At 38.6% G+C, this 26,677-nt stretch overlaps 1 protein-coding gene across 1 annotated transcript in view; it reads left to right on the top strand.

The window, feature by feature from the left end:
* oxct1a (3-oxoacid CoA transferase 1a) overlaps positions 1 to 26,318 on the top strand; it is a 53,645-nt gene extending 27,327 nt beyond the window's left edge. Inside the window, exons 14-17 of the mRNA XM_086314692.1 lie at positions 9,987 to 10,076; positions 11,404 to 11,484; positions 24,958 to 25,059; positions 25,162 to 26,318. Of these exons, the coding sequence (XP_086170818.1) occupies positions 9,987 to 10,076; positions 11,404 to 11,484; positions 24,958 to 25,059; positions 25,162 to 25,197 (309 nt within the window). The 3' untranslated portion in view covers positions 25,198 to 26,318. The remainder of the gene's footprint in view (positions 1 to 9,986; positions 10,077 to 11,403; positions 11,485 to 24,957; positions 25,060 to 25,161) is intronic.
* Positions 26,319 to 26,677: the final 359 nt, after the last annotated feature.

Genomic DNA, 26,677 nt, shown 5'->3' with positions numbered 1-26,677 from the left:
CCCAACCTTACACACACGACACAGACATCACATGGGGTTACAAGTCAGAGAACGGTTGCATTACAGAAAAAACACTGAAATGTACACTACAATGGGAAAGTACAAGTGGAAAAAAAGAGACCTCTACTCATGCTGGGCTATAGGAGGACAGTATGAGAACAGGAAACAAAAAAACTCCTCTGCACAGAAAGCACATAAATGTCCACAGTACAACATTATAGAGCACGTGACCAGCAACAGGGTTGGGTAGGGGATAAGGAGTAATCCCAGGCAACACAGCAGCCATCCTGCCACTGCGCCGACTCTCCAGCGCGGGCCCAGGCCCGCCTCGTGTTCCCAGGAGGCAACAAGCATCGAAGGCATTGGAAGGGGAGGGGGGATGAGTGAGTGCTTATCAGTGTAAGTGTATGTGTGTGCGTGTCCATAGTTCAGCTGAGACAGTGTCCTTCGCCCTATCAGGCTAAGTAAAGTCTACCAGCCAACCCAGGTGGCCTTGCATAGAGTGGGAAGAACAGTCAAACACAGTCGTTATCAGGGAGTTTTCGTTCGGCTCCAGCCTTGAGCCCATAGCTGGCGCCGAGGGGATATCAGCATTATGATGTTGATGTTGTTGATTTTTCTTTTATGCGAGCAGCTCATGAGAATTTCAAAGCTGTTCTTTAACACTCCGACACTGGTCTCGCAATCTCCTGTTGGAGAACCGCGAGCTTCTCCATGATGTTATCAAACTTGCGCTCCGTGGTCTTATCATTCTTGTGCTCAGAGAGCCGATTCTGAGAACTCACGACTGCAGTGAGCTGTTCCACGATGTAATCCAGCTTTCGCGCAGAGGTGTTGCTCTGAGCAGACCTCTCCTTGATGTAACCCAATATACGCTCAGAGGTGTTATTCTGAGTATTCACGGCAGCTGTAAGCTTCTCCAAGGTCTTAACCATGCTGCACTCAGTGAGCCCATTCTGAGAATCATGTCTCTCTTTTATTTACTTATTTTTACCAATGTTATTTTGACCAAACTCTGTCGTTAGTTTTACTCGTTCCTTTAAAACTGAAATGAATAAACAAGCACTTCAAGGCAATCGTATAAAGGTTAACGAAAGCATAAACATTTATCTGGTCAACAAAAACATTTTAAAGTTAAATCACTCACAAAAAAGCTGTTAGTATTTGCAGAAAGTTTTTTTCTGGGTTTTACTGCAGTGTGAAGATTAATTGGATTTTTTAAATTAAATAGTTTAATTGATATAGCTTTTAATTGATAAGGCAAGAGAAACAATTTTTTTTATTAGATTTTTTTTTATTATGCACAACTTTGGCTGTTATTATTATTATTATAAGTATAGAGTTGAAGAAGAATTCTCACTCAAAGTGATAAATTGTATCTCTCTGAGTATGTGAATAAGTTCAAGAAAGAGTAATAAGGTTTAGAGTAAGTTACAGTTTCATGTTTATTGTGATGCTACATATGTTTATTTTACTAAAAACGTGCCCACTCAAGTGATGGTAGGTTATGTTGCGTCTTCATATTGAAAATAGGTGCTTTGGTAGAATGATAAATGTGTAATTTTGTTATTGTGATTTTGTCTGGAACACTACGATCTTGTTACAGTAACTAAGATGGTTGTTTGACAGAGATGTTTTTAAACTCTTTTTTTAATTTAAGGAACCAATGGCAGCGTAGGAAAAGAACCTTGTGTCAGAAGTGAAGTTTTAATTGTATTTATCTATTTTTTTTAAAATATTCATTTTATTTGTTACTAACTATGAGTCTATTAAAAGCCTATGATTATGATTTATCCTTTCCTTTGTTTGTTCATTGAAGTTTGTATTTTACAGAACAGAATTAGAATTGATCATTGTTGAGCTTAAATGGAGAAAACAGCCGCTGCCTCAGACATATATTCCAAAACCCCAGAGGCTCAGTATAAGTGCAGCTAAGTGCAGCAATATTACAAACTACTTACTATTAAAATGCAGTTACTCTCCTAAGTGCTCATAAGATCTGGTGGCAGCTTTAATGAAGCTGCTTAAGAAGATTTTTCTTTTTTATATATTTATAACAACAATTTAACTTAGACATATAAATGGCCTGCATTTGTATAGCGCTTTTTAGACATGACTGAAGTTAAAAATGTCCTAATGGATATTTGTAATCTCTCTGTGTCTTCTTGTGTATATATTTTTTAAGTTTTACTTTACTTGGGCTTCTCTGCTTAAAATTTCAGCTTTACAGTGAAATAAATTGCATTACTTATAGTGGATTGGAGCATATTTACCAATTATACACTGTAAACAGTTGTGTTTTTCGGTTGCTTTGAACACGCTGTGCATTGTCTTGCTGTCAGTTCCATCTCTCTGATTCTTGTCATTAGTTGTCTGGGTAACGAAGGCTTGTGGCAGTCTGTTGCTATGTTATTAAATAGAGAGCCGTTTGTATCAGACAGTGGAGATTGTCAGAGAACTGGAAGGGAGAGAAAGGAAGCCAGTTGGTAAGTGGGAACTCTTGGATTGTGAAGGGGGTCATTTTCTGTGGTGTTTCTGCCACTGACTAGAAAGCGAACACTCGCACAACAAATGAGAAAATTGTATGCTGTAGCCATGGCAACACAAAAAAATGCAAGCGTGCCTTAGCCCTTAGATGATCCTGGGGTTTTTGTGTCATTGCGTTTTTTATTTTCATGCTATTTTGGCTTTGCTGAATTAGTATGGCTCATATTTGCCAGAGGATATTCATTTAAAAAAATGTTATTATAAAATTGTCATCCCAGTTCCTTAAATTAGCTGAAAAATCCTAAGCGATGCAAAAACCTCCACATTTTATCCTAAGGCCAAAAAATGCCCCATTGAAAATCTTTGAAAATGCATTTTTTTAATCACACATTTATCATGACATCATCTAATTCATTCTTTTAAGATAACCTAACCCTCAGTTTTTAGTTTTTATATTTGTCTCCCAGGTGGCGCTTCTTTTTGTTATCCAAGGCATGTACCAAAATTTTACATTTTTCTGTTTTCTGCTAAAATGATAAATGCGCGAAGCTATTGATGTTGGATAATTGTGTGAGTGTGTGTGTGCATGTGTGTGATGTTCACCTTCAAGTCTTTTCCCTTAGAAGGCCACACTCTGTGTTATAAAGTAATTCAGTAATAATAAATGATGAGTAACCTTTCAGATCTTCAAAGATATCTCAGCAGCAAATAAAATAAAACAATAATTGGAATTTAATGTGGTTCTTCCTCAGGTAGACTATGCAGTTGCACTGCATTGTTAGAAGTACAGGCGTTTTGGAGATGCAAGACTTTACAGCACACAGGAGGCGATTTATGAGTGTAAAGATGGCGCCTCATCCTCCTCTGGGGACTCACCTGAAAGTGAGAGAAGAGAGGAGATGGTTGAAGTCACAGGGTGAACTTCTCTATAGACTTGTAGTCAAGACCGCCTAATCCGAGACCAAGACGAGACCAAGACCGAGACAAAAAAGTCTTTAAACTGCAGCCAGATGCTGCTTCGTTTACGGGTGTCAGGTATATTTATGTGTCTTTGCTTTCGCACAGCCCTCCTCACTACTGTCTACTGTCTCACTCACTTACTGAGAGGACAGACGCATGCTCCACTTGACTGTCGCGTTTCTCACCCTCTCGGTTTTTCACATAATGATATTATCCTATATCCTCGCATGTGATTGGCCACAATATGGAGGGATTGTAGCATAGCTGAGCCACTGTGTGACAGCTGAGCAGCGAAAGGAAATTAAGTGAGGGTAGAAATGACTGAAAGATTATTAGGCTCTGTTTTGAGTTTTGTTCAAAAAAGAATGACTTCATATAGAAAAAAATATATATATCACATATGCAGGACACCTTAAACTACTTTTTTAATTAAGCAGCAAGGCAGAACAAAGTCAGGGCTGTATCAAGACACAGGGACTAAACCCCAATTCAACCAGACCAAGAACTGATCTGGAATTAAAACAGGACTACAACAGTTCAAAATCAGGAGTATTTGGGACTTAACCAAGACAGACTATAAAAACTAGATGATAGTAGCACTAAAAATCATCATAGACCTGCACTACGCTTATTTTTTAATTCTACGAAAGTCCACTATTTAGATTCAGAAAAGTTTATGTAATTATTTAGCCTTGTTGTGCAAACAAGCCTGCATAACTTAATAAATATAGAATTTGAAAAGTAACAAATGGTATCTAAAAAGTTACATTAGGCACTAGATACATGTTCTGATGAGTTTTGATCCTGGGACACACACACCCTGCCACTAGCTATGCACTGCTGCTGATGGATGAAATCTTGCAGCAAATTGTGGCCATCACAAACCTGCATGGGAAACACTTAGTGGCTTATGGACACAGAGGAACTGCAGGCTTATGTAGGGATGCTTGTCACAAACCGGATCACACAGCCATGGCAAAAACCCGGATTGTCCAAAATCTATTTATTTTAAATAAATAAAACCAAAAAAAGAAACCTTATACAAACCATGGCGTGTGTAGTCAGTACAATCAGTGGTGTAGATGAGTGCATGGTTGGAAGGATTGTGTATGCAAAGTTTGTTTGTTTGCAAAACCAAACCAAATGCAAGCAAAATCCAGAGGGATGTCTCAGGGGAAAACGCCACCCAGCAACTGAGCTCTGAAAGCTTTTATAGAGCACTGGCACACCGGGCCCAGGTGTTGCCAGTGTCATTAATTGGGAATGAACCACTCCATCCCTCCAATGCCTGCAAACGAGACATGCCACACAAAGAGGCCAAAAGGACGGCAGGGTGGAGTGGGTCATCACAGTGCTCATTTTGGACAGTTTTTGCAGGTCAAAAAATTAATTAATTAATTCAAATCTGTAGGGTGGTGCTATGATGAGCCCCTCTCATCAGCAAATGTAAGGGCAGTGATTTTTGCACGGACAAAAAAAGAAGAGCTGGCAGCACCATGTGGGAAGCTTAGATTCAAAGACCTCAGTCTGTACATTTGCAAACTGTGCTCTAGCTCAGCTGGAGTCCCTCTTCTTTATACAGCTATAATCCAAAGGCTATAATTAATATTTTATATTTATATTTCAAGCTGAAGCAGTTTTAAAAGACTGTCATTTAAAGTATTACTATGCAGTACTTTTACAGCCGTTGGTGTTGGGTTGAGTTTTTGTAAATATCGGACACTGTAGAAAAAAATAAGAATGCATTCAAATCAGTGTTGCTGCCAATCGTTGATGCCGGGCCTAATAAAAAGAATAAAATAATAGTCAAACACTCCTTGAAATAAAGTTTTTAGACATTATTTGTTGTTGTTTTTTTCTATAAAAAAACAGTGGAGATATCTAAACATAATGGCATTTAAAGAGTGAAAAAATAAGGAGTTAAAATAAAAAGAATTAAAATTAATTTTCAATTCATCATTCAAAGTTGAAAAATAATATTACTATGTAATATTTTTACACCTGTTTTGGGAAGAATCTAATGTCTTCACAGGACAGATGACATTAAGTACTAGGTTGTCCCATGCCCTGCTGTCCCATGTTCCTGGAGAGATGGACCAACAGTTTTGAATGTACAGCAAATCACAGTGTAAAAATGTTATAGAATACAATAGCCCTTTGTTGTCATTCTACATGTACAATTAAATTATATTTCGTTTTGTTTTTTATTTAGTTTTTTTTAGAATAGAATATATAGCCATTTCAAACTGTTCCATACTTGGTCTAAACAGCAATAGTCTTAGTCCTCTGGCACCTGGGGCTCACTTTGAACGGTGGTTTAGTGAGATAGACTGTCATTGTCTATGCTTTTACATATTGTGATAGGTGTCATCTTAGCAAAGCTTCAACTTAAGAGGTCTTATCAGGTTTCTGCACCAGTTATACTGCTCCCGGCAGCCCCACACCCTCCACCCCACCATTAATCACTCATTGTTATAGTTGTGAGATGGTTTTCGTGAGTCTGTGTGCTATCTCGTGTTAGAATATTTTTACCAGGTCTTTTGTTAAGTAAATTATTAAATGAATGAATGAATTAGCCCACCTACTCCCGTAAAGCCTGTTCCCACTGCACTGGGAAGAACAAGATAAATAACCTGCCATCTGTTGTTGGATTGAAGTTCTCAAACTTTTCATGCTGAATGTAACTTGAGAAACGCACAACAAACCTTTTGAGGGATGAAACAAATCAATATGTCGGGTTCAGCTACACTATACAGTAAATACTGCATGTGTGCTTACTGGTAGATTTGTAACTTACTTGCAAGTGAGTTGTCAGTTTGTTCATATAGGGCAAACAGTATTATGCAGCAATGGAAATGAATGGCAGGTTTTCTCCATGTTTCCTGTCTATTTTATTTTCTTACACATTTAGATTCAAACCAGTCTCTGGTTATCACCCTACATGTGACATTAGTTGTCAGTTTTGATTGGCTGTTTAATTTTTTATCAACCTCAATGACTGTACACATCCAATCAGGAAGATTCATGTTATTTAACATTCTGATCTTGTGTGTTATTTGGAACCAGGCTGACTGGCTGCTGTAGCTTTTATTTTGCCTGGATTTTATATGATGAATAACATCTACAGTTGAACTAGGCCATTAATGTAGAACTACTAAAAATCTCAAACCTAACACAGTCTGTTCCTTATGTTCATTTATGTAGAATTTGTTGTTCTCTTCTATATACAGTTGTACAGCTGTAGGGTTTTTGGGAGCTGAACATTGTTTAGAAGAGAGATGTTTCGTGTTTTTGTGTGTTTCTGCTACTGAATTGTTTCCTGACATACTTTTAAGTGTCCTAGTGGCCCTGTGGTGCTACGATTATAGCAGACAAATGGACACAGTAAGAGTGGTGAGGAAATTTAAAAGGAACCAGCCTCAGTCAGACCAACAAGGTTAATATCATTAAAGCTTTGTTAATTAAATGACTAAATTACTCTGCTCTTGTTGGCTGCTTAAAAAGAGGATATTTCCATGGGTGTTGTTCTGAAAGTATGCTTTACAGCATCTGCTGGTCAGAGGCTCAATGCTGTGTGTAGCTTTGTCATCTTCATAGCGTTGATTTTGCAAAACACAAGTCTTTAAGACGTCTAACATTGAGAGGCAAGTTATTGTGAGAGTTCAACATTCGAGTGCCACTCAAAGGTTAGGCAGTTTACCGGAACATAAGTCAACCTAACGCATATATATTAATGTAATGTCGAACTTCAGAGGCAAGTTTTAACTGAATTCTAAGGAAAACCTGTTCCAGACAAGGTTGGGCTGACCCCTGTTAACATGGTGAATGTGCTAAGTAAGTAAAAGAGCCAGCCTCATGACACAAGGTTCAACATGCCTTGATAATACAGCCTTCTGGGTGGAATAGATTTGCTTTTCCCATCATAACTCTCCATTAATTTGATTTTTTTTTTTTACACTCTTACAGATCATGTTAATTTTGAGTTTTGCTGCATGCAGCAGTTTAGATCAAAGTAGGCTCAGATAACCTCGTGCAAAGCTGTGAATGAGAGGGAAGTAAATGCCAATCCTCCTAGCAACATAGGTCACTGACAAACAGAGCATCAACCTTTCTTTAATTTTCCACATCAAATCTTATTTTCTTGCACAATTTATATACAACAAGGTCACATTTTGCATTTAGCAGGTCAGACAGTCTTATCCCCTTAGGCCTGTGTACCCATCACCTAAGCCCACTGGCTGTCATAAAGTGCATTAACATTGATTATATGAAAAACAACACTGTTTAATCTCAAGTGTCTGTGTAATAAATAAAAACGCTGAAGGAAAAAAGCTGGTGAGACAGTTTGGAGATTAAAAGTCAAAATGGATACAGTTGTATTAAACCTGATATTGGTAGTTTATTTGAGGGTATTGATATGCTGTTACAGCAGGCACTTTCAATTGGACGACAAACAAGTAAATGAAATTAAATGCTGCCTCTTCAATATCCAATATTCTAACCCACCTCCTGTCTCCCAAACCTCCTTTCTGTTCTCAGTTAATATCTTCTCTCCCCAGCTGGCCTTTCCCACAGGCAAACAGTATCCTTACAATGTGTCACCCTTGGCATACATACCCTCCGGTTATTGAGCAAAAAGCAAACCACGCTCTACACATGATTGATGAGGAAATGGGATTCTAATTCAGTTATTGAGCCGTCACCCTGCGGCCATATGTGCACATCAACCTTCCTTATTCGGAAACCTTCCTTATTGTGGCCAATGTTTAACTTGAAGACAGTTTTTTTTTCCCCGGCTGGCGGATCTCAGATTCCTTTTTTTAGCATTTTTCTTTCCCACCTTTTAAAAAAAAAAAAAAGAAAGAAAAGAAAACGGTTTTGGTTTTATTTGTTATTGAAGAAAATATCCATTGTGACATGACAAAGCTTCAGTACACTGGATTCCTGCACAGAATCATTCAGTTATGTTTAGTGCAGTTCTAATGCAGAATGTTTTTTCTTCCTGCTCTCTGCATTGCTTACATTCCTTGCAGTTGTCATTGTGTTTTTCTGTTGAAAATAACAGACCGGTCATGAGCAGTTATGGCTGAATTATTTTAACAGCACAAGTCTTTACCTGTACTACTAATGAGACATTCTGTCTTGAGAGAATCCTCCATTCACTGCACCAGAATAATTCTTATGCTGGTTCTGACTTCAGAACATTGTAATCCTGTTGTTGCTCTGTCTTTCAGTACATTACTACAGCACAACTAGCCCCTATATATCTTCAAAGGGTCACACTGGAATCCTTTATCTTGTGCAAAATCCTAAAATACTTAATCCCTTCTCTGCCCCTTAGTTCTCTGCACGTGTCAGACCTCCAACTCTAAACCCAGGTATGGAATTTGCAGTCCTCAGGCAGAGGTTTGTTAGGTAACCTGCACACCAGCCTGTGACTAGAGGTTTCAGACCTTAGATTTTGGCGTGGTTCCCCAGCAGAGATCTGCACTGCATTATACCAAGAACTCATTGCGTCAGTAAATGGCAATGTGTGAATGAAACTGTTAGAAACATTAACATAAATGTGACCCGTGTCTGAATTTTAAAATGCTGTCACTTCAACAGATTGATACTGCTTTCAACGTTACTTATGCCGTGACTGAAAAGGCTTAAGAAATGGTCAATGTTTTCTTGTGGCACTTGTTTGGGTTTTCTCAATAAATGTGAAGCATCATTATTAAAGGTAGAATTATTTTTACTTTGTGATTCAGTCTATACAAAATGGAGTTCTGGGGACACACATGCCGTAGGTGGGACTATCAGAAAAGGTGGCTTGGAGTACTCTGCTGGTGTTTCTTTTTCTTTTGTTTCTTTTTCTCTAATGCTGCATTACTTTTACGTTGGAAGTCAGGTATGCGTTCCAATAGTAGTAGTCAAGAACGCAAGAAAAGACAGGCTTTGTTTTGCGCCCTTGGAAGGTAGAGCCATTTATCCATCACTAGCAATATACTATAATGTTAGGGTTTTCGCACTTACAAACACCAATGCAGCACATTTATAGATGGAGCGTGTTAGTACTTTGTTTATGACTTATTTACAGAGTCACAAATACACAACAGTAGTAGTACAGATTGCAGGTTTTACTTCTCAGTTTCTGCCATCTTGAATTGTAAAGTCAGGGTTTGCGGGGCTTTTTTGAATTTGAAACTTCAAACTCAGAATCAAGGGTTTCTGGCTTCCCACTTCAAATGGAATGCAGCATAAAACACATTGGTGCCACTAACTGGTGTGATCCTATAGATAAATGTAGCTAAATGGTCTTTCTCTCTCTCCCTTTTTTTCTTTTTTTTTCAACGTATGTGTAGCTGTTTTATGGTCTATTGTCAATTAAGCTTAAATGTAAAATGTTTTGGTAATCCTAACTAGGGATTAGACCGACTATAATTTTGTACTATACTCTCTAGCTAATGTTGTGAAAAATCAGTCAAGTGAAAATATCATTTTGTCCAAGATTAGATGGAATAACTAAAGTCTGTTTGTTTCTCTTCTATTCTCAGGGTAAGATGGTGAAAGGAATGGGAGGAGCCATGGATTTGGTGGCAAGCGCTGGAACTAAGGTGGTGGTCACCATGGAGCATTCAGCTAAGGTGTGTAAACATGTAGTTGGGCCAATATGCTCGCTGTGTCACGCAGTGATTTTTAAGTCAAATCGCGTGTCGTGTGACACAATCTTTGTGGTTTGTCAGCCGCCTGTGCACCTCTAGATTTGTGTAACTTGGCGTGTTGCGTTTTGGCAGTAGGAGCTGGATTGAAGACACGAGTGTATGATCGTGACACTTTTTACCGCCAATTTAAGCTCAGCGATATACAGATATACAGAGGGAGAACAGTTTAACAGTTTAAAAACTTGCAACCCCCCCCCTTGACTTCTGGTTTTGACTTATTTTCCTCCTATATCAGCGCTTATGTGGCGATATTGTCCGAGTGGCGACACCTATCATTCAGGAGAATACTGCAGTGGCTTAAAGTGACTGTGAGACGAGGTTGCGGAGGTGATAGAAGCGACCATTGAGGCCTTAAGGGTGTGTTAGCATGAACTCTTATTGTGGTTTTTCTAGCTAACATTGCCTTTACGAGTCACTCAAGAGACTTGTTTCCTTTCTGTGAGTGAAATTAAATTAACAGCGTCCTTTTCCCGTGTTTATATCTTCACCAGCGTTACTTGTATCTGCTTCCTACAGTAATGAATGTGAGTGCTAGGGCTGATTAAGGATAATTCTGCTAATGGATTGCTTAATATCCTTTTACTAGAGAGGGCTGGCTCATTCTAGTGAGGCACACAATCCACCTCCTGTTTGCTCATCTTCAGTTAATTTAAATACAAGTCTAGAATTGGGCTTAGTGTTTTGAGACGAGCTGATAGTTAGACCGGGACTGCAGCAAGAGATGACTAATCCCACAGGGGTTCTGACACTTGCAGTACGCAATCCAGCTGAATTGGTTTACTTTTAGAAAGTCCAAACCAATGTGATGCAAGGGCAATGTAACACTCTGCATTTACAAAAGCATGCTGTTTTTTGCTAATGGGACTCTGTCTGGCGCCCAGCTAAAGACCAGATGGTGCAGCAGGTGAGCATAAATTTACTGCCCTGAAGGCTGCTTTCATTCATGATGGGGAAGGGGAGTGGGAGAGTGAGAGAGGGTGTGTGATGTATGCCTCTTAGACATCGTTGGAGGCTTCTCTCTCTCTTTCTCTCCCTCTCTCCTTCTTTCTTTCTCTCTCCCTCCTTTTCCTTGAAGATGTCTGATGGAGAAACTGAGGCACACACTGTATTTGTGCTGGATGTCCTTTAGGATCAATATACATACCCAGCTGAAACACTGAATATACACATATATGTACAACATAAAAGATCCCTTCCAAAAACATCCAGATACTAAATGAAGGCAATGATGTTGTCCTGTTCTTTTTAGGGAGGAAAACACAAGATACTGGACAAGTGCAGCCTGCCTTTGACAGGGAAACAATGTGTGGATCGGATCATCACAGAAAAGGTGCACTTTTATCTTTTTGTTTCTATATGTACATAATAGATGCAGATGTGCCTCCATGGATGCAAATGTGAATAGTGGATGGATAGATGAATGGATGATTGAGCTGTTCGTCATAAACTTCGACTGCTTACTAAGGTTTGCTACATAGACGGTGCAAGTGAGTAAGCTATGACTGAACAGGACTCCTGGCCTAGAAAGGATTTACATGGGGGACATGAGAGTGTTTTGTAGAACTAGTTTTTTAGTATATCTTCTAAAAATTGGGGTTTTGGAATATACTGCATTATATGAATTAGATACCTGTGATTTGAATTTATTTTAATGTTAATAGAATAATGTAAAATTCATTTTTTAATGCCACAGAATGGTCAACCCACAAAAATCCATCTAAATCCCCTGCTCGACTGCAGCTGAACACAGATTTATTTCAGAATCTATTTGTTAGATGATGTCATGAGGTACAACTGTAAACGCCACGCTTGTTACTCAGAGTAAAAAGAAGGTCCACCTCTACTGATGTCAAATACAATGTCTGACTGAACAGAAATGTACTATGTGTAAATAGTGTTGCAGACACAGGTTGGAATCACATTTTGTGTCATTAGCAATAATGAAAAAAATAATAATGCACAAAAGTCCACAAAGCACACGTAAACTAGAAGATCTTCTCCCAGGAGAAGCTGAGTGTTGATGAAATTTAACTATTCACCATTGATAAGTGATTATCATTTTGGCAGGCAGTGATTTCAATTCCTTTTCTACCACAGCTAATTAGTATTAGTAACAACGAGGGGTACACAGAAGTCCTTAACGAATAAAACACAAGTGCCTACACTGTGCATTACATCACACTAACACACACACACTAACTAACTAATACCAAAGGACTAAAGCTGTGCCGCAAAGCACAAGCTATATGCGTTGCATGATCTTGGAAAATGTGCTTAACATAAAAACAAGAAAACACAAATGTTACCCAAAACCTATTTTTAAAAAAAATTAAATTATACTATTATATATTAGGCCTATAAGAAACTGAATCCACATTTTATACCCAAAATTGAGCTGGCACACTAGACTCCAGTGAGAAGTCAAAAATGAATCAAGCATAACATTAACCGCTAAAACTTTTTTTTTCTTTTCAGTAAATTGTTGTAATTTGGCATATCAATCAAAAAATAATTATGTGCTTTACTGTTTTTTGTAAGCTTTTTGTAAAACAGTAAATTAGAAAGTTCATGGATAACAATAATACTAATCTTTTAGCATTAAAGATATCATTAACTTTTACAGAATCATAAAAAAGGATTTGGGTAATTACCTTCCTGTTAATTTAGGGCAGCTGTGGCATAAACCTTACGTTTGGTGGTAGTTTAATGAATTTGTTAAGCACAAGAACACAATTCAAAAATGAGCAAACAGAAGCAGCAGATACATTGCTATGATAAAAGAGAGTGACACTAGTAGATGGAAATTGAATTTGTTCATTTAACCCTAATTCAGTCTATTGATTTTCATAAGCAATCACGTGATTTTTTTTTTTTTTTTTTTTTTTAAACATTTAATTTGTTATGGTTTTATGATTTTCATTCTTGGGCTTGGGTTTCCCTTTAAATTCAATTAATCTTTAATTAATCTTCATCCTTGTCTGTTAATGTTTGATGCAGCTGAATATTTTGCACCCTGTCTTATGCTTAAAGGGTGGCACACAGTCAGAACAAAGACATCTGGTTCTTGTCCGTAGGCTCTTCAGGTTCCACTGACAGACTCATGCACCAAAGAACCTATTGGTCTCTACAACTGATGGTGGAAGCCATTGAGCTGCATCAGCAGCCTTTTATTGCGACAGGCTGAGACAGAAGCATTAGTTTTTAGCATGCCCATCGATCTGTCGGTCAGCGTTACTCTCCTGAGCATGATGTTTCAGAAACATTTGGAGGGAATTTCTTTAATTTTGGCACAATTGTTCACATGGACTCAGATGTGAACTGATTTTAAATTGCGAGGTCAAAGGTTAAGTTAATTTCTCAATTAATATGCCAATTATGCCAAATTACACACAGTGTCTAATAGGATAAGATGATGTTGTCATGGAATTTCACATTCAAAAGATCAAAGGTTAACTTCATTGTGCCATTGTCATTTTCTGGAATATTTTCTTGGGTAGATTTCAAACTTCCATTAGAGCTGAGGTATAAGTCTCTGAGCTTGCTTTTGAGTGTGTTGGTTCTTACGTGATTATGTTAATTATAGTTTATGTTCTCTGGCGTGTGCGTGATGAAAGGATTTGAAAACGTTTGCTTATCTGATAGAGATATCACAGAATTTAGGAACGGATGACAGTTCAAAGGAATGTAAAAAGGAGAAAGGAAGTGGCATAAATGCTGAGTAGGAAAAAGGTCTGTGGCAGTTGAGGAAGAAAAGCACAGTGAGGGATTCCAGTAAGTAGAAGAGCTTGGTGTTGATGCAGTTTGTGTCCTCATGTACTCCGGTCAGTTCCGTGTTACCCTCTGGTGGTTACTGCCTTTAGAGGTTGTTCATTGAAAACATGACCTGTCAGGGGCAAAGTCAGACAGTGTGTCCGTGCTTCCACCCCCAGTTCTTTTCTGCTCGACTGGCTGCTGTTGTGATTGCACAACATTTCTCAGCAAGCAGATTTCTGTCAACATTTATAAAGGTTAAAGCTCTTTGTATTGACCCACTAGCCCTGGTACCACCTCCTTCTTTTCATCCTCCTCATTTTAACTTATGCCGCTCTCTCTTTCACTCTGTACATAAGTACTCTTGTATTATATTCTCAGAAATAGAATGAAAGAAAACAATATATGGTGGCATTCATCCATTCCTCTTAGCAAAATTGCAGCCAGTGCTCAACTTCCTTCCTATTTGACACACATATATCAGCACATTTATATACGTCATTGTCTCTTTTGAGACGGAAGAAAATAAAATCAGTCTGGCTTGTTTGAGTTCACATTGATAAGATCAGACTAGAGTAGATGAGGTGTGTAACTTCATGTTATAGATTTCTACAAGCCTCATCTCTAGATTTCTGGTGTTGGCCAGAGGGGCCGATGGCGCGATATGGCAGCCTCACTTCTGTCAGTCTGCCCCAGGGCAGCTGTGGCTACAACCGTAGCTTGCCTCCACCAGTGTGTGAATGCGAGAGTGAATGAATAGTGGTATTGTAAAGCGCTTTGGGTGCCTTGAAAAGCGCTATATAAATCCAATCCATTATTATTATTATTATTTCATGGAACATTTTGGCCATGCTGAAACCATGAAAGCAAAGTTTATATATAATTTTCCTTTTTTATGTTTTATGGACCAAATAATACCAAAGTAACTCAACTTTCCTTATGCCTACATGCTAACAGATTGTGAGAGGGTGAGATTAGTGATGATGTGAGGATGGAGGTGCTGCAACTACCAAATGAACATCAGTCTTAAGTGACCTTAAAATGTGTCCCACATTGCAAGGTGTGGTATTTGTACATCTTGAAGGATGTCTATACTAGAGATGGCACAATACCACTTTTTTATGTCCGATACCGATATCATAAATTTGGATATCAGCTGATACCGATAGGAATCCGATATAGTGTGTTTTTTAATCAATAAAACTGTTTTTTAATATCTTGCTGCTTTTTGTATAAGTTCATACTCAAGTTAAAAATAAAAAATTAAAAAAACCCCCAAAAAAACACTAAAGCTATTCTGTTATATCTGTATGAAAAAAAAAATGCACTGCACCCAAAATATTTCATAGTTCAGCAATACTGATCAATCTAATAAACTTAAACCTACTCCATCCTCCCTATTCTGGTATTTTAAAGAGTAAGCAACCTAACTAATAGGGCTCTAAAACTCCCAGCAAAAAAGAAAAAAGAAAAAAAGAAAAAAGGGAACCACCCCCCCACCCACCACCTCATGATGCTTAATCGACGTGATCAACTTTAATTCGATGCAGTGTGGGGGAAAAAATGCACAGAAATCAATTATTTTTCAAGAATAATTAAATAGATTCAACATCTTTCTTCAACAGAACTGCAGACTGCACAGATGGTACCTTCCCAAAGGAAAAAGTACTATAGCTTACTAGGGTATGTTAGACTTAATAGTTACTATAGAGAATAGAATAGAATGGAATAGAATAGAATAGAATTCAACTTTATTGTCATTGCACATGCACAGGTACAGGGCAATGAAATGCAGTTTGCATCCATCCAGAAGTGCTTTAGTGATATAGATATATTACAATATATATTAGCAATAGTATAGATATGTAAGTATATTACAGAAATGGGTCTATTATGGTATGTTATAATGTACACGGTATGAAGTATGTTGTGAATATTCTATAACTATAAGTATGTACAGGCTGTATACAGTAATGGACTTCTATTCATTTTACATCAGATTAAAACTTTGGGTGTAAGATTCAGATAAATATTTATTAAAAGCTAGACATTTTTAATGAGAATAAGAAAGAAAAGTATGCCTTTGTGCCCCCTTCTCCCTGTTCATGCCCTATCGGCCCCCCTGGCTAAACTTTGCTAGATCCGCCCCTGCACAGTTACCAGCCGTCAGCTGCGTAGAAAAGGATCCTGGTCTAGAAAGTAATATTTAATAAATTCTAACAACAGATTATCAAGGTTAAATGTGCTGCTGTTATTCAGCCCCTGGTTTCCTCTTTCTGGTGCAAAGTGGGAGATAAACAAACAAGAGCGATGGACTCGCGATAGAAAAGCCGATCAGCTGATCACTGATCAGTTTCATGATTGAAGTAGCAGCAGGAGACGGAGGGGGAGAGAAGAGGCAGTCGCTCCATATATCGGTTGTTCAGCTTAACGCGGGAATGCTTTATAAACATTCAGAGATGAACTTACACACTTGCTTTGCTTCTCTCTGGGATCACTTCCTCGGAGATGAAATGCCGGATTGGTAGCGAGGCTACAAATACACACAGCCGCTCTATCACGTGAGCACACTGCTCCGACGTGCTACGGTTAGGAGGAGAGTTACGCCGTGTCGCAAGTTTTGTGAGGTGCTTTTTTGATATTTAATGGATGGGATTACATTTTTTTTATTTCTCTCCGATATCCGATCCAGTAATTTAGGTCAGTATCGGACCGATACCGATACGTAATATCGGATCGGTCCATCTCTACAGCTACAAGCATTTCACCCCCATGTCATACTGTGTATGGTTGTGTGTGTGTGACAAATAAAATTTGAATTTGAATTTGAATTTGAACATGTGATCTTGGTGTGACTTTCAGATAAAGGAAACCTCTTGAATCAAATGCATTAATTTTGTCCATGTTGTGTGGTCAAGTTTGAGCAATATAACATTTGCGTACTCTGGGAATTATCTAGTATTCTGTGCCTGTCAACTGATGTTGGTGTCCTTCCTTAGCTACAAGTTAGAAGATGCTTGTGAAGGCTTCAGCATGGTACTGCATTAGGCAGAGCCTAGTTGTTAGCTGTGTTGGGAGCAGTTTAAAAAAATATTTGAAACATCCAGGAATGTAGACCTAATTTATATTTGTGCTGTTGTTGGTTCTTTTGCTTTTCCCATGTATCTGGGATAAAAACTTTTAGCATTGCACATGGTTGATGTATCACCATCCACCTGCCCTAACACATACTGTGTGCCGTAGAGAGAACTATATAGATGCAACAGTTCTATCTCTTATCTTCGGGAATATTGGTGAAGGGAGAGAAGATACACAACAGGGATTTTATTTATTTTACTTCCAGCAATAGAACTTTTTTATTTGCATCAGCACTAGTTTTCTCCTCTGCTCTCTGTTTTAGTCTAAGTGTGTGAGTTTATGTGCATCTATTTATGCACCTGTTTTACTCCACCACACACAGAGCAGAGAAGATCAACCAGATCAGTTATGCTATCATGCCTGGTAGTCTTCCAGACCAGTTTCTTCTTCCTGGTGTAATTTTCAGCATAATCAAACTTGCTTTTTCACAAGTTATAATTTCACCAGCAATAGTTGTAAAAGTAGGTCAATAGTCTGCTCTGCTGCCATTGTTCTCCATAATAATAACAATGGTTAAAAACAGCAAACACCAATTGTATATGTAGTTCCTCATGTTTAGAGACTCAAAGATATTTCAAAAAATTAATATAATTATAAATATAAGGATTGTTTTTAATATAGTACTTGTATAAAAACTTTCACAGCTGACGACTTCCTGAAGTCTAGAACTTGTCAACTTCAACAAATTCTAGACCTTTACTGCCGCCTCTTTCTGTTGCTACTTGTTTGTGGGTCTCTCTATCCTCTTTTAGGTTCGGGTCATATTGCATTTACCCTGTGAACAGTGTTGGGAAGGTTACTTTTAAAATGTATTCCATTACAGATTACAGAATACATGCCCCAAAATGTATTCTGTAACGTATTCCGTTACGTTACTCAGTGAGTGTAACGTATTCTGAATACTTTGGATTACCTAATATATTATCATGCTTTTTACAACTACATATTTGTACTATTGTTGTGTGATTTATTACTATTACTGAAGGTCCACGGCTCCGAACCGTAGTAAAGGAACCTCTGACTAATACGGCGGGGTCCCTGTCGGCTCGTAGCCGAAAAATAGTTTTACTTTGTTGTCTGGGTCAGCTTTGCTTGCGAGAGGCAAAGAGAGGCGTTGAAAGGCTGCTCCAACGGAACTTATTGTTTCGGAGATAAACACGAACACAGCGTAAGTCGAGTCTTAATAGCTTACTTACAACTGGGCTCGTCAGGCACTCTTCTTGGCTGCAGTGGTTATTATTATATTTACATGCTTCCAGCTCCCGTTTCTGCTCGGTGACAGCTCCGACTTTTCCACTCGCCTTTTTCTCCCTCCTCGCGCTCACAGAAACATATAGAGTGTGGCAGTCCATTCTCCCTGCAGCACGGACTACACTGCCCATGAGGCTACATTCTTTAGAGCTATACCTGTAGCATTCTGCCTGTTAGCTTAGCACAACAACAACAACAACAACAAAAAGCTCTGTCTCACCCAGGAAACACAGAGAGAGAGAGAGCGTCACCCTGTAACCATGGCAACCGTAACGCTGCCGCCTGGAACAACAGAACGTAGCTGTCAAACAAAACCAAACAGTCCTGACCCGCCACAATATGAAACAGGAAAGTACCGCCGTGTAATCCATTTACAGTGGGGCAAAAAAGTATTTAGTCAGCCACCGATTGTGCAAGTTCCCCCACCTAAAATGATGACAGAGGTCAGTAATTTGCACCAGAGGTACACTTCAACTGTGAGAGACAGAATGTGAAAAAAAAATCCATGAATCCACATGGTAGGATTTGTCAAGAATTTATTCGTAAATCAGGGTGGAAAATAAGTATTTGGTCAATAACAAAAATACAACTCAATACTTTGTAACATAACCTTTGTTGGCAATAACAGAGGTCAAACGTTTACTATAGGTCTTTACCAGGTTTGCACACACAGTAGCTGGTATTTTGGCCCATTCCTCCATGCAGATCTTCTCGAGAGCAGTGATGTTTTGGGGCTGTCGCCGAGCAACACGGACTTTCAACTCCCGCCACAGATTTTCTATGGGGTTGAGGTCTGGAGACTGGCTAGGCCACTCCAGGACTTTCAAATGCTTCTTGCGGAGCCACTCCTTTGTTGCCCGGGCGGTGTGTTTTGGATCATTGTCATGTTGGAAGACCCAGCCTCGTTTCATCTTCAAAGTTCTCACTGATGGAAGGAGGTTTTGGCTCAAAATCTCACGATACATGGCCCCATTCATTCTGTCCTTAACACGGATCAGTCGTCCTGTCCCCTTGGCAGAAAAACAGCCCCATAGCATGATCTTTCCACCCCCATGCTTCACAGTAGGTATGGTGTTCTTGGGATGCAACTCAGTATTCTTCTTCCTCCAAACACGACGAGTTGAGTTTATACCAAAAAGTTCTACTTTGGTTTCATCTGACCACATGACATTCTCCCAATCCTCTGCTGTATCATCCATGTGCTCTCTGGCAAACTTCAGACGGGCCTGGACATGCACTGGCTTCAGCAGCGGAACACGTCTGGCACTGCGGGATTTGATTCCCTGCCGTTGTAGTGTGTTACTGATGGTGACCTTTGTTACTTTGGTCCCAGCTCTCTGCAGGTCATTCACCAGGTCCCCCCGTGTGGTTCTGGGATCTTTGCTCACCGTTCTCATGATCATTTTGACCCCACGGGATGAGATCTTGCGTGGAGCCCCAGATCGAGGGAGATTATCAGTGGTCTTGTATGTCTTCCATTTTCTGATGATTGCTCCCTAGGTTAATTTTTTTCACACCAAGCTGCTTGCCTATTGTAGATTCACTCTTCCCAGTCTGGTGCAGGTCTACAATACTTTTCCTGGTGTCCTTCGAAAGCTCTTTGGTCTTGGCCATGGCGGCGTTTGGAGTCTGACTGTTTGAGGCTGTGGACAGGTGTCTTTTATACAGATGAGTTCAAACAGGTGCCATTCATACAGGTAACGAGTGGGGGACAGAAAAGCTTCTTACAGAAGACGTTACAGGTCTGTGAGAGCCAGAGATTTTCCTTGTTTGAGGTGACCAAATACTTATTTTCCACCCTAATTTACGAATAAATTCTTTACAAATCCTACCATGTGAATTCATGGATTTTTTTTTCACATTCTGTCTCTCACAGTTGAAGTGTACCTCTGGTGCAAATTACTGACCTCTGTCATCATTTTAAGCGGGGGAACTTGCACAATCGGTGGCTGACTAAATACTTTTTTGCCCCACTGTATTTCAACAAAGTAACTGTATTCTAAATACCACCTTTTAAAACGGTAACTGTAACGGAATACAGTTACTCATATTTTGTATTTTAAATACGTAACGGCGGTACCTGTATTCCGTTACTCCCCAACACTGCCTGTGAATCACCAGGGCTATGGGTTATGGAGCATTTGGCTGAATGTGAGCAGAGAATATAGCCCTGTGCACTTCAGAATTCATCCCGCTACTTCTGTCAGCATTCACCTCACCAACTAACGCTTCCACTGGCAGCCATACATGCTCATGCCATAACATTGCCTCCACTATAATTGACAGATAATGTTTGACAGCTTCAGATCATGAGCTGTTCCTAACCCTCTGAATACTTTTCTCTTCCTACCAGAATGGTGTGAGATAATCTAAATTTAATCTCTTCAAAGATTTATTTGTTTTTTCAGAACTGTGCAGACTCTCTTCGATATTTATTGGTAAAGTCTAATCTGGCCTTCCTGCTTGTGATTGTGCAACTTGTCATAAATCTTCTCTATTCATATTTATGGAAGCATTGCTTGAGAGAAAATGCATTAGAGTTTGCATTAGAGAAAATGATGCACCTACATCCTCAAGAGTGTTTATCTAAGGAGAGAACTGGCCATGAAACTGATTGTCACTCCAATGTCTGGAGGACTATTCCTAAATAGTTCATAAAATATTTTTTAAACCCTGTGAAGTAAATTCTGCAGTTTACTCAGAATTTGCAAAATTATATATTATATCACTGTCCAAATACTTACAGACCTGAATGTAAGCTGTAACCATTGGTTGGGTAAATTAAATACCGCATCCAACCAGTAAAAAGGTGGACTTTCTTTCTTTTCTTTTCTTTTTTTTTTTTAGCCCAGAAGATTTTATAATCCTGTTTGTGGACTGTAAGAAAATCTGACGATCACAAGAGGCGATAGAAGATATGGACATAAGTAATGCATAGTATCTTTAATAAAGCCGATAATGCTCATCTGTACTTTATTGTCCATTGATTTCTTTTCATGCATGATTCTGCTCCAAATTGTTTTTAAAATAAGAGCAGAAACTAAAACCTTTAAAACCAAATACACTCCGCGCACAGACACATGCTGACCTAGCACATATATTCACACAAACACAGCATCCTCCTTGGCTCAACATGTCCAGGAGGGATAGCAATTCAAGTGTTGTCCTAAATAGTGATGTTATGATTTAAAGCTAAGTGTGGTAGGAAATCGATTGCCTCAAGCTGTGTCTCTGCTGCTGGAATCATTTTTGTACCCCATGTTGCCACTTCTTCACTCTTTACTACTTTGCTTCATTTAACAGTTAGTTGACTTACAGGAGTTTATTGCAATGATTTTGTGTGAGTAATTCTTATCACCTCTGTTCCCACTGTTGCTTTATATGCTGCCATGACAAAGGTCTCCACACTAGCTTTGAGTATTTTTCTCATCTTATCAGTTAAATCCTTCTTTAAAAATGAGGAAGTAAAAAAACAATAATTGCCCATTCATTTACCAATGAAACACAATGACTCCTGAATTATTCAATCATTTAATGGGAGCATAAAATCATTACCTTTGGCATTACCTAATGACAGCAATACCAGTGATGGCAATTATTTTTCAGCAACCAAATTGAAATTCTTTTATGGTCCTCCTGTGAGCTTTTGTCTGAAAACATCTCAAAAGCTACTTCTTGTAATTGCTGCAGTATATTGACAGGATGCTGGATAAGCTGTTGTTTATTTGTTGGAAGGTCAGGTGCTAATTTCTCCTCCTTTTCTCTTGTATTTGTCTAAAACGTTAAGCTGACCGAGAGAGTGTGCCTTAGTGTTGTTGCATGACATTCAGCCCACGTCTCGCCAGACAGCACATGGGGAAGACTACCGGCTTCTTAATGACTAACTTGCATCAATCTGGTTAATGATGGTGCTGGCTTTGAAGACTGTGAAGAAAGGTGACTCAACATTTTTATAACAAAAGGCTGCTTTGCAAATGGAGGCACGGTTGGTTATTCATTAGTATAGTGTGGCTATTATAAATGAAATCAGCTCCTAGTTCATTTTAAAATGTGCTTACCCAAGCCATTATGTGGCAAGCTTTTTTGCATTGTAAAGCAAACAGGGAGTTTCACATTGACATAGCACAGCACCTATCATACGAGTACATTAGTGCTGCATCTTTTAATATACCCTTTGGCACATTTTGACAATTTTTTAATTTGCCCTAATCACTAGCGACATGTGTCACAATTAGAGATACATGTCAGTGTCTGTGTTATCCATAGACCCCTGTTCCTTGTGACATTCCATCTGTCTTGCTAATACTGGAGTGAGATATCTTCCTCCTGCCCTGTTACTGTGTGTATAGTTCTAATGAGCTGAGAGTCCTGACAGGCTTAGCCTGAATGTGAATATGACTTAGTCTGTCAGGCCCTGCTTAGGGAAGTAACAGGGCCAGCCTCGAAGAGTGTGCGTGTCTATATAAAGTATTTTTGCGTTGTTTGCATAAATAGTGGCATAGGATAATGGCATTTTGCCCTGCATCAGTTTTTAATAGCTATCATATAAACGGTACAGTACGAACCCCTACTTAAGCTGTCATCTTAGACATGTGTTGAGAAGTTGCAGTCTGCTAACTGACGATAATGTCACATTCAATTTGAAAAGACAAATTTGACACATTTTATAAAATAGCTTGTAGTACACACAAAAGAATGCACAAGTATATGAAGTTAGCCTAAAAGCTTAAGAATAGAATAGCAAGAACAGTAATATGTTTTTGTTAGGTTGTTTAATTAAAAAAAATTTACTCATTAATATACATTGTTTAGTGTGTAATTATATCTTCCAACAAACCAATGCCTTCTCATAAACGAATAAATTAATCTATTAAAAATACACAGGAGTGGGCGCCAGATTGTGGAAGCCACCATGTTGCCTCACCATCTTAAAAACATGTAGATGGGCTACATACGGCCACATATGTGGTAGACCTTATAAATAGCTCTTTTTAACTGTACCATTTAGCATTTGTACATCTCTTTCTCTCTATTTATGTCTTTCTTCTCTTCTTAATTTGCCTCCTCCACCATTCTTTTCTCTCCGACCTCATTTCCACCTGTTCCTCCCAAACTCAAACCTCATGTCCAGAAACGAAGTCAGGTCTTTAACACAAACATAAATATGCTGATTTATTCCTGATTGTCATACTTTTGGTCAGCAGATTAGACATTCGACTTTTCCATCTCCAGATATCTGACAATGAACCTGCTAAGTAAAATTACTACCTGGTTAGAAGCTATTATTATGTAGGCTTGAGGGTCCTTAAAATCACACTTCACTTCTAGTAACCAGTTTGAATACATCCAAATATAGAATGAGAGTTTATGCACAAAGTGTCCAAGTCCAACTATGTTAGATCCACTTTCAATAACAACAAAAAAGTTCAGGATATCCTCAACAACTCACCTGAGTATCGCTCTTATAGGATATAAGTGATTTTTATTGACTCATAGACTTCTATCAGACTACTTTGACAAAGTTTAACATGTGTTTTAGACATGGACACATATTTGTCTGACAGATGAACAGGAGGGGTAAGAAAACAGAATTCACTTGACTACAATCTATTGATACCTAGTGGTGAGATCTTACACATCACAGTAATCCGACATCATCCAGACTTGTGCTTGCTGGAAGGTTAAAGACTGGCTAATGTCCACTCTCATTAGCTTTGTGGCATGCACCTGTTATGAGCAGTGTCTGGAAACTTGGCTACAGTGCATGTGTGAAAAGGGTTTTGGCTTATAAAAGAAGGAAAGCTATTAATGGGTCTTCTTTTGGCTACTTTTCGGTAGACAGAACATTAGTCAAATTTTCTTTAAATATTCACATTTACTGTATTTTTCCCTTCGGCATGTAAGTTTGATGGGATTTAACATGGTTATTTTCGGTTCTGTTTTGCAGGGCCAATGCCTTTGGCTGTTACTGTATTTCATTACAATCAGATATTGACATCTCCAAGGGCCTCATTTATGAGTGCACTGTGTGCGCAAATTGTGTTGGCTTGTTTCGAAGCCTGGAGTCTGTTTATCAATTTTTATGTGTCTATTCACAAATTCTCAAAGTGCACATTCACAAATTCCTAAATGTAGACAAGTGTGCATAAGTACAATGTAAAATCATCACAGCAACCACTATTTTGAACGTTATAGCAAAATTCATATTTTAATCAATAACACAGTAATCTGTTAAAAATGATGCACCAATTAAAATAAAACTGCTTACTGCTTTGTAGTAGTCCAGCTTCAGATAGCTGAGGACCGCTCTCTGAGGCCTTTCCTAGATGTGTCACCAATAATTGCAGCTATTTTGTCATCTGTTGAATGGATGACACTAAAGTGGTACTCTGGCCCTCTGCCTGTGGCACTGATGTGTTTTTCTGGAGGTTGTCTCTTCTGGGTCCTTTTTGATAAATGAGGACCCCACATCCTTGACTGTGACCCAGTGACCGGACGCCATAAGGCTCAAACCTGTCTATCACAGAAGTGCTCATTCTGCCTGTTTTGTGTTTGTCTCATCACCCTCTCTCATCTCTCTCCCTCTAAATGTCCCATCTTTTTCCCTTACCCCCCTTATTCCTCTCGCTCATTTCTATCCTCTTTCTCTCGTTTTTTTTGCCAGGCTGTGTTTGATGTCGATAAGACAAAAGGTCTGACCCTGGTAGAAATATGGGAGGGACTTACTCCCGAAGATATCAAGGGATGCACTGGCACAGATTTTGAGGTGAGTAATGTAACAGTTAGGCTACTAGCACTATGAAGTGTTTTTGGACTTGGGTTTATTAAACATGAAACTTCTACTTGTCCTCTGTCTAATTTTTTCTAGGTGTCTCCCAACCTGAAGCCTATGCAGCAAATTTAGAGGAGCTTCCACTGGCCTCAGAGATGTGTTTTTGGTTTGTCACTTCATTTCTCTGTGATAAACATCAGGTTATTTAACAGCCTGAAATGGGTCAAATAAGCTTTTAAAAAACATACCTGGTTCAGCCAATGTTTTCTTGGCAATCAGCATGCAGCTGTCAAATATTTACCTCTGTATTATTAACTAAATTTGATTAACAGAAGTCCCTTTACACTGTTATTTTCGTGCTCTTAGAAGGAATGAAGAAAATTGCATTGTTACCTATTACACATTTAAGTTATTAATTTTTTTTTTTTTACTTACGCGAGTCTTTTACGCAATCATCAGTTTGAAAATTGCTTTAAAAATATTGATATTATTTTGTTTTTTCCAACTTTACTATTATTTTTAAAAGAAATGATGCAAAAACTCTTTTGAATCAGATTTTCTGGGAAATAAATAAGAAAGGTCAAATATTTGAACCGTGAGACAATTTCCAGTGTTTTGGCTCTCGACACTATAACAGTAGATGTTAAAAGTAGCAATCGGTGTGCAGTTAAGTGGAAACAAGCAGTAATTCAAGAATCACAATATATAATATGAAACATTGCAACTTTTTATATCAGCTCCAGACCTCTCCCGCCTGCTTCATTGGTGAAGGAACAACAGTGGAATATGCGACACCATTTATTATTTGGTTGAACGACTACATATTATCCAACTGTAACTTGAATATGATTGATAAGCTGAAAGGCATGCCTGTGTCTCACTGAAATGTAATGAATGAAAACCAATGTCCTATAGGTCAAGTGAGTATTCATTTATCGTAGAACAAATATGTATGGAGTTGTTTTAAATTGTGCTGTGACATGAAACGGAAAAAAAAGTTCGTAGATGAGGCTTCCAGTGTTGAATATGTTTTGTCTTTTTTTTTTTTTTAATAATGAAGATGATGAGCCATTATTTTACTATCAACCTCTGCCGTAATGTAGACTTGTCTATTTTTCTCAACTTCAGGTGTTTTGAAGCAGGTGGGCTTGTCAGATATTTCAACCAGAAAACATGAAACCTTAATAATTTTTACAGAGACATTTGCTGTTCAGATGCAATTGTGTGTAAAATAAAATACAAGCTGGCGTGCAGAGTGAAGCAAACTACGTTTTTCTTTCTTTTTGAATAAGAATCTTGAAACCAGCAGATGTGTTTTCAAGTGATTTAGCTCATCGAGAGTTTTTGACGCACTACAGGTTAAAGCTTTGTGTGTATGGATGGTGGGCTTAATGTTTACATTCTCGATTTGATTTTTCCACTCGGGCAGAGAGGTGCTGGCATAACCAGAGGCCCGTTACATAACCTGCGAATTCAGCCAGTAGGCTTTTGGGTTCAAGGAGATCAACTGGGTTGGATCATCAAGCAGAAAAATGGAAGAAAGTGACAGGGGCTCCAGCCACCGGCTGTTGATGTTAATCCAGCACACTCCTTCATGAGTCAGACCAAAGCA

The sequence above is a fragment of the Aulonocara sp. 'chitande type north' Nkhata Bay genome, linkage group LG12, assembly GCF_057382095.1.
Source record: "Aulonocara sp. 'chitande type north' Nkhata Bay isolate Kocher_YH1m ecotype deep benthic linkage group LG12, A_spYH_male_GT1.1, whole genome shotgun sequence".
NCBI lineage: Eukaryota > Metazoa > Chordata > Actinopteri > Cichliformes > Cichlidae > Aulonocara > Aulonocara sp. 'chitande type north' Nkhata Bay.
Note: the sequence above shows the minus strand (reverse complement) of the source record. Positions and strands in the feature narration are given on the sequence as shown.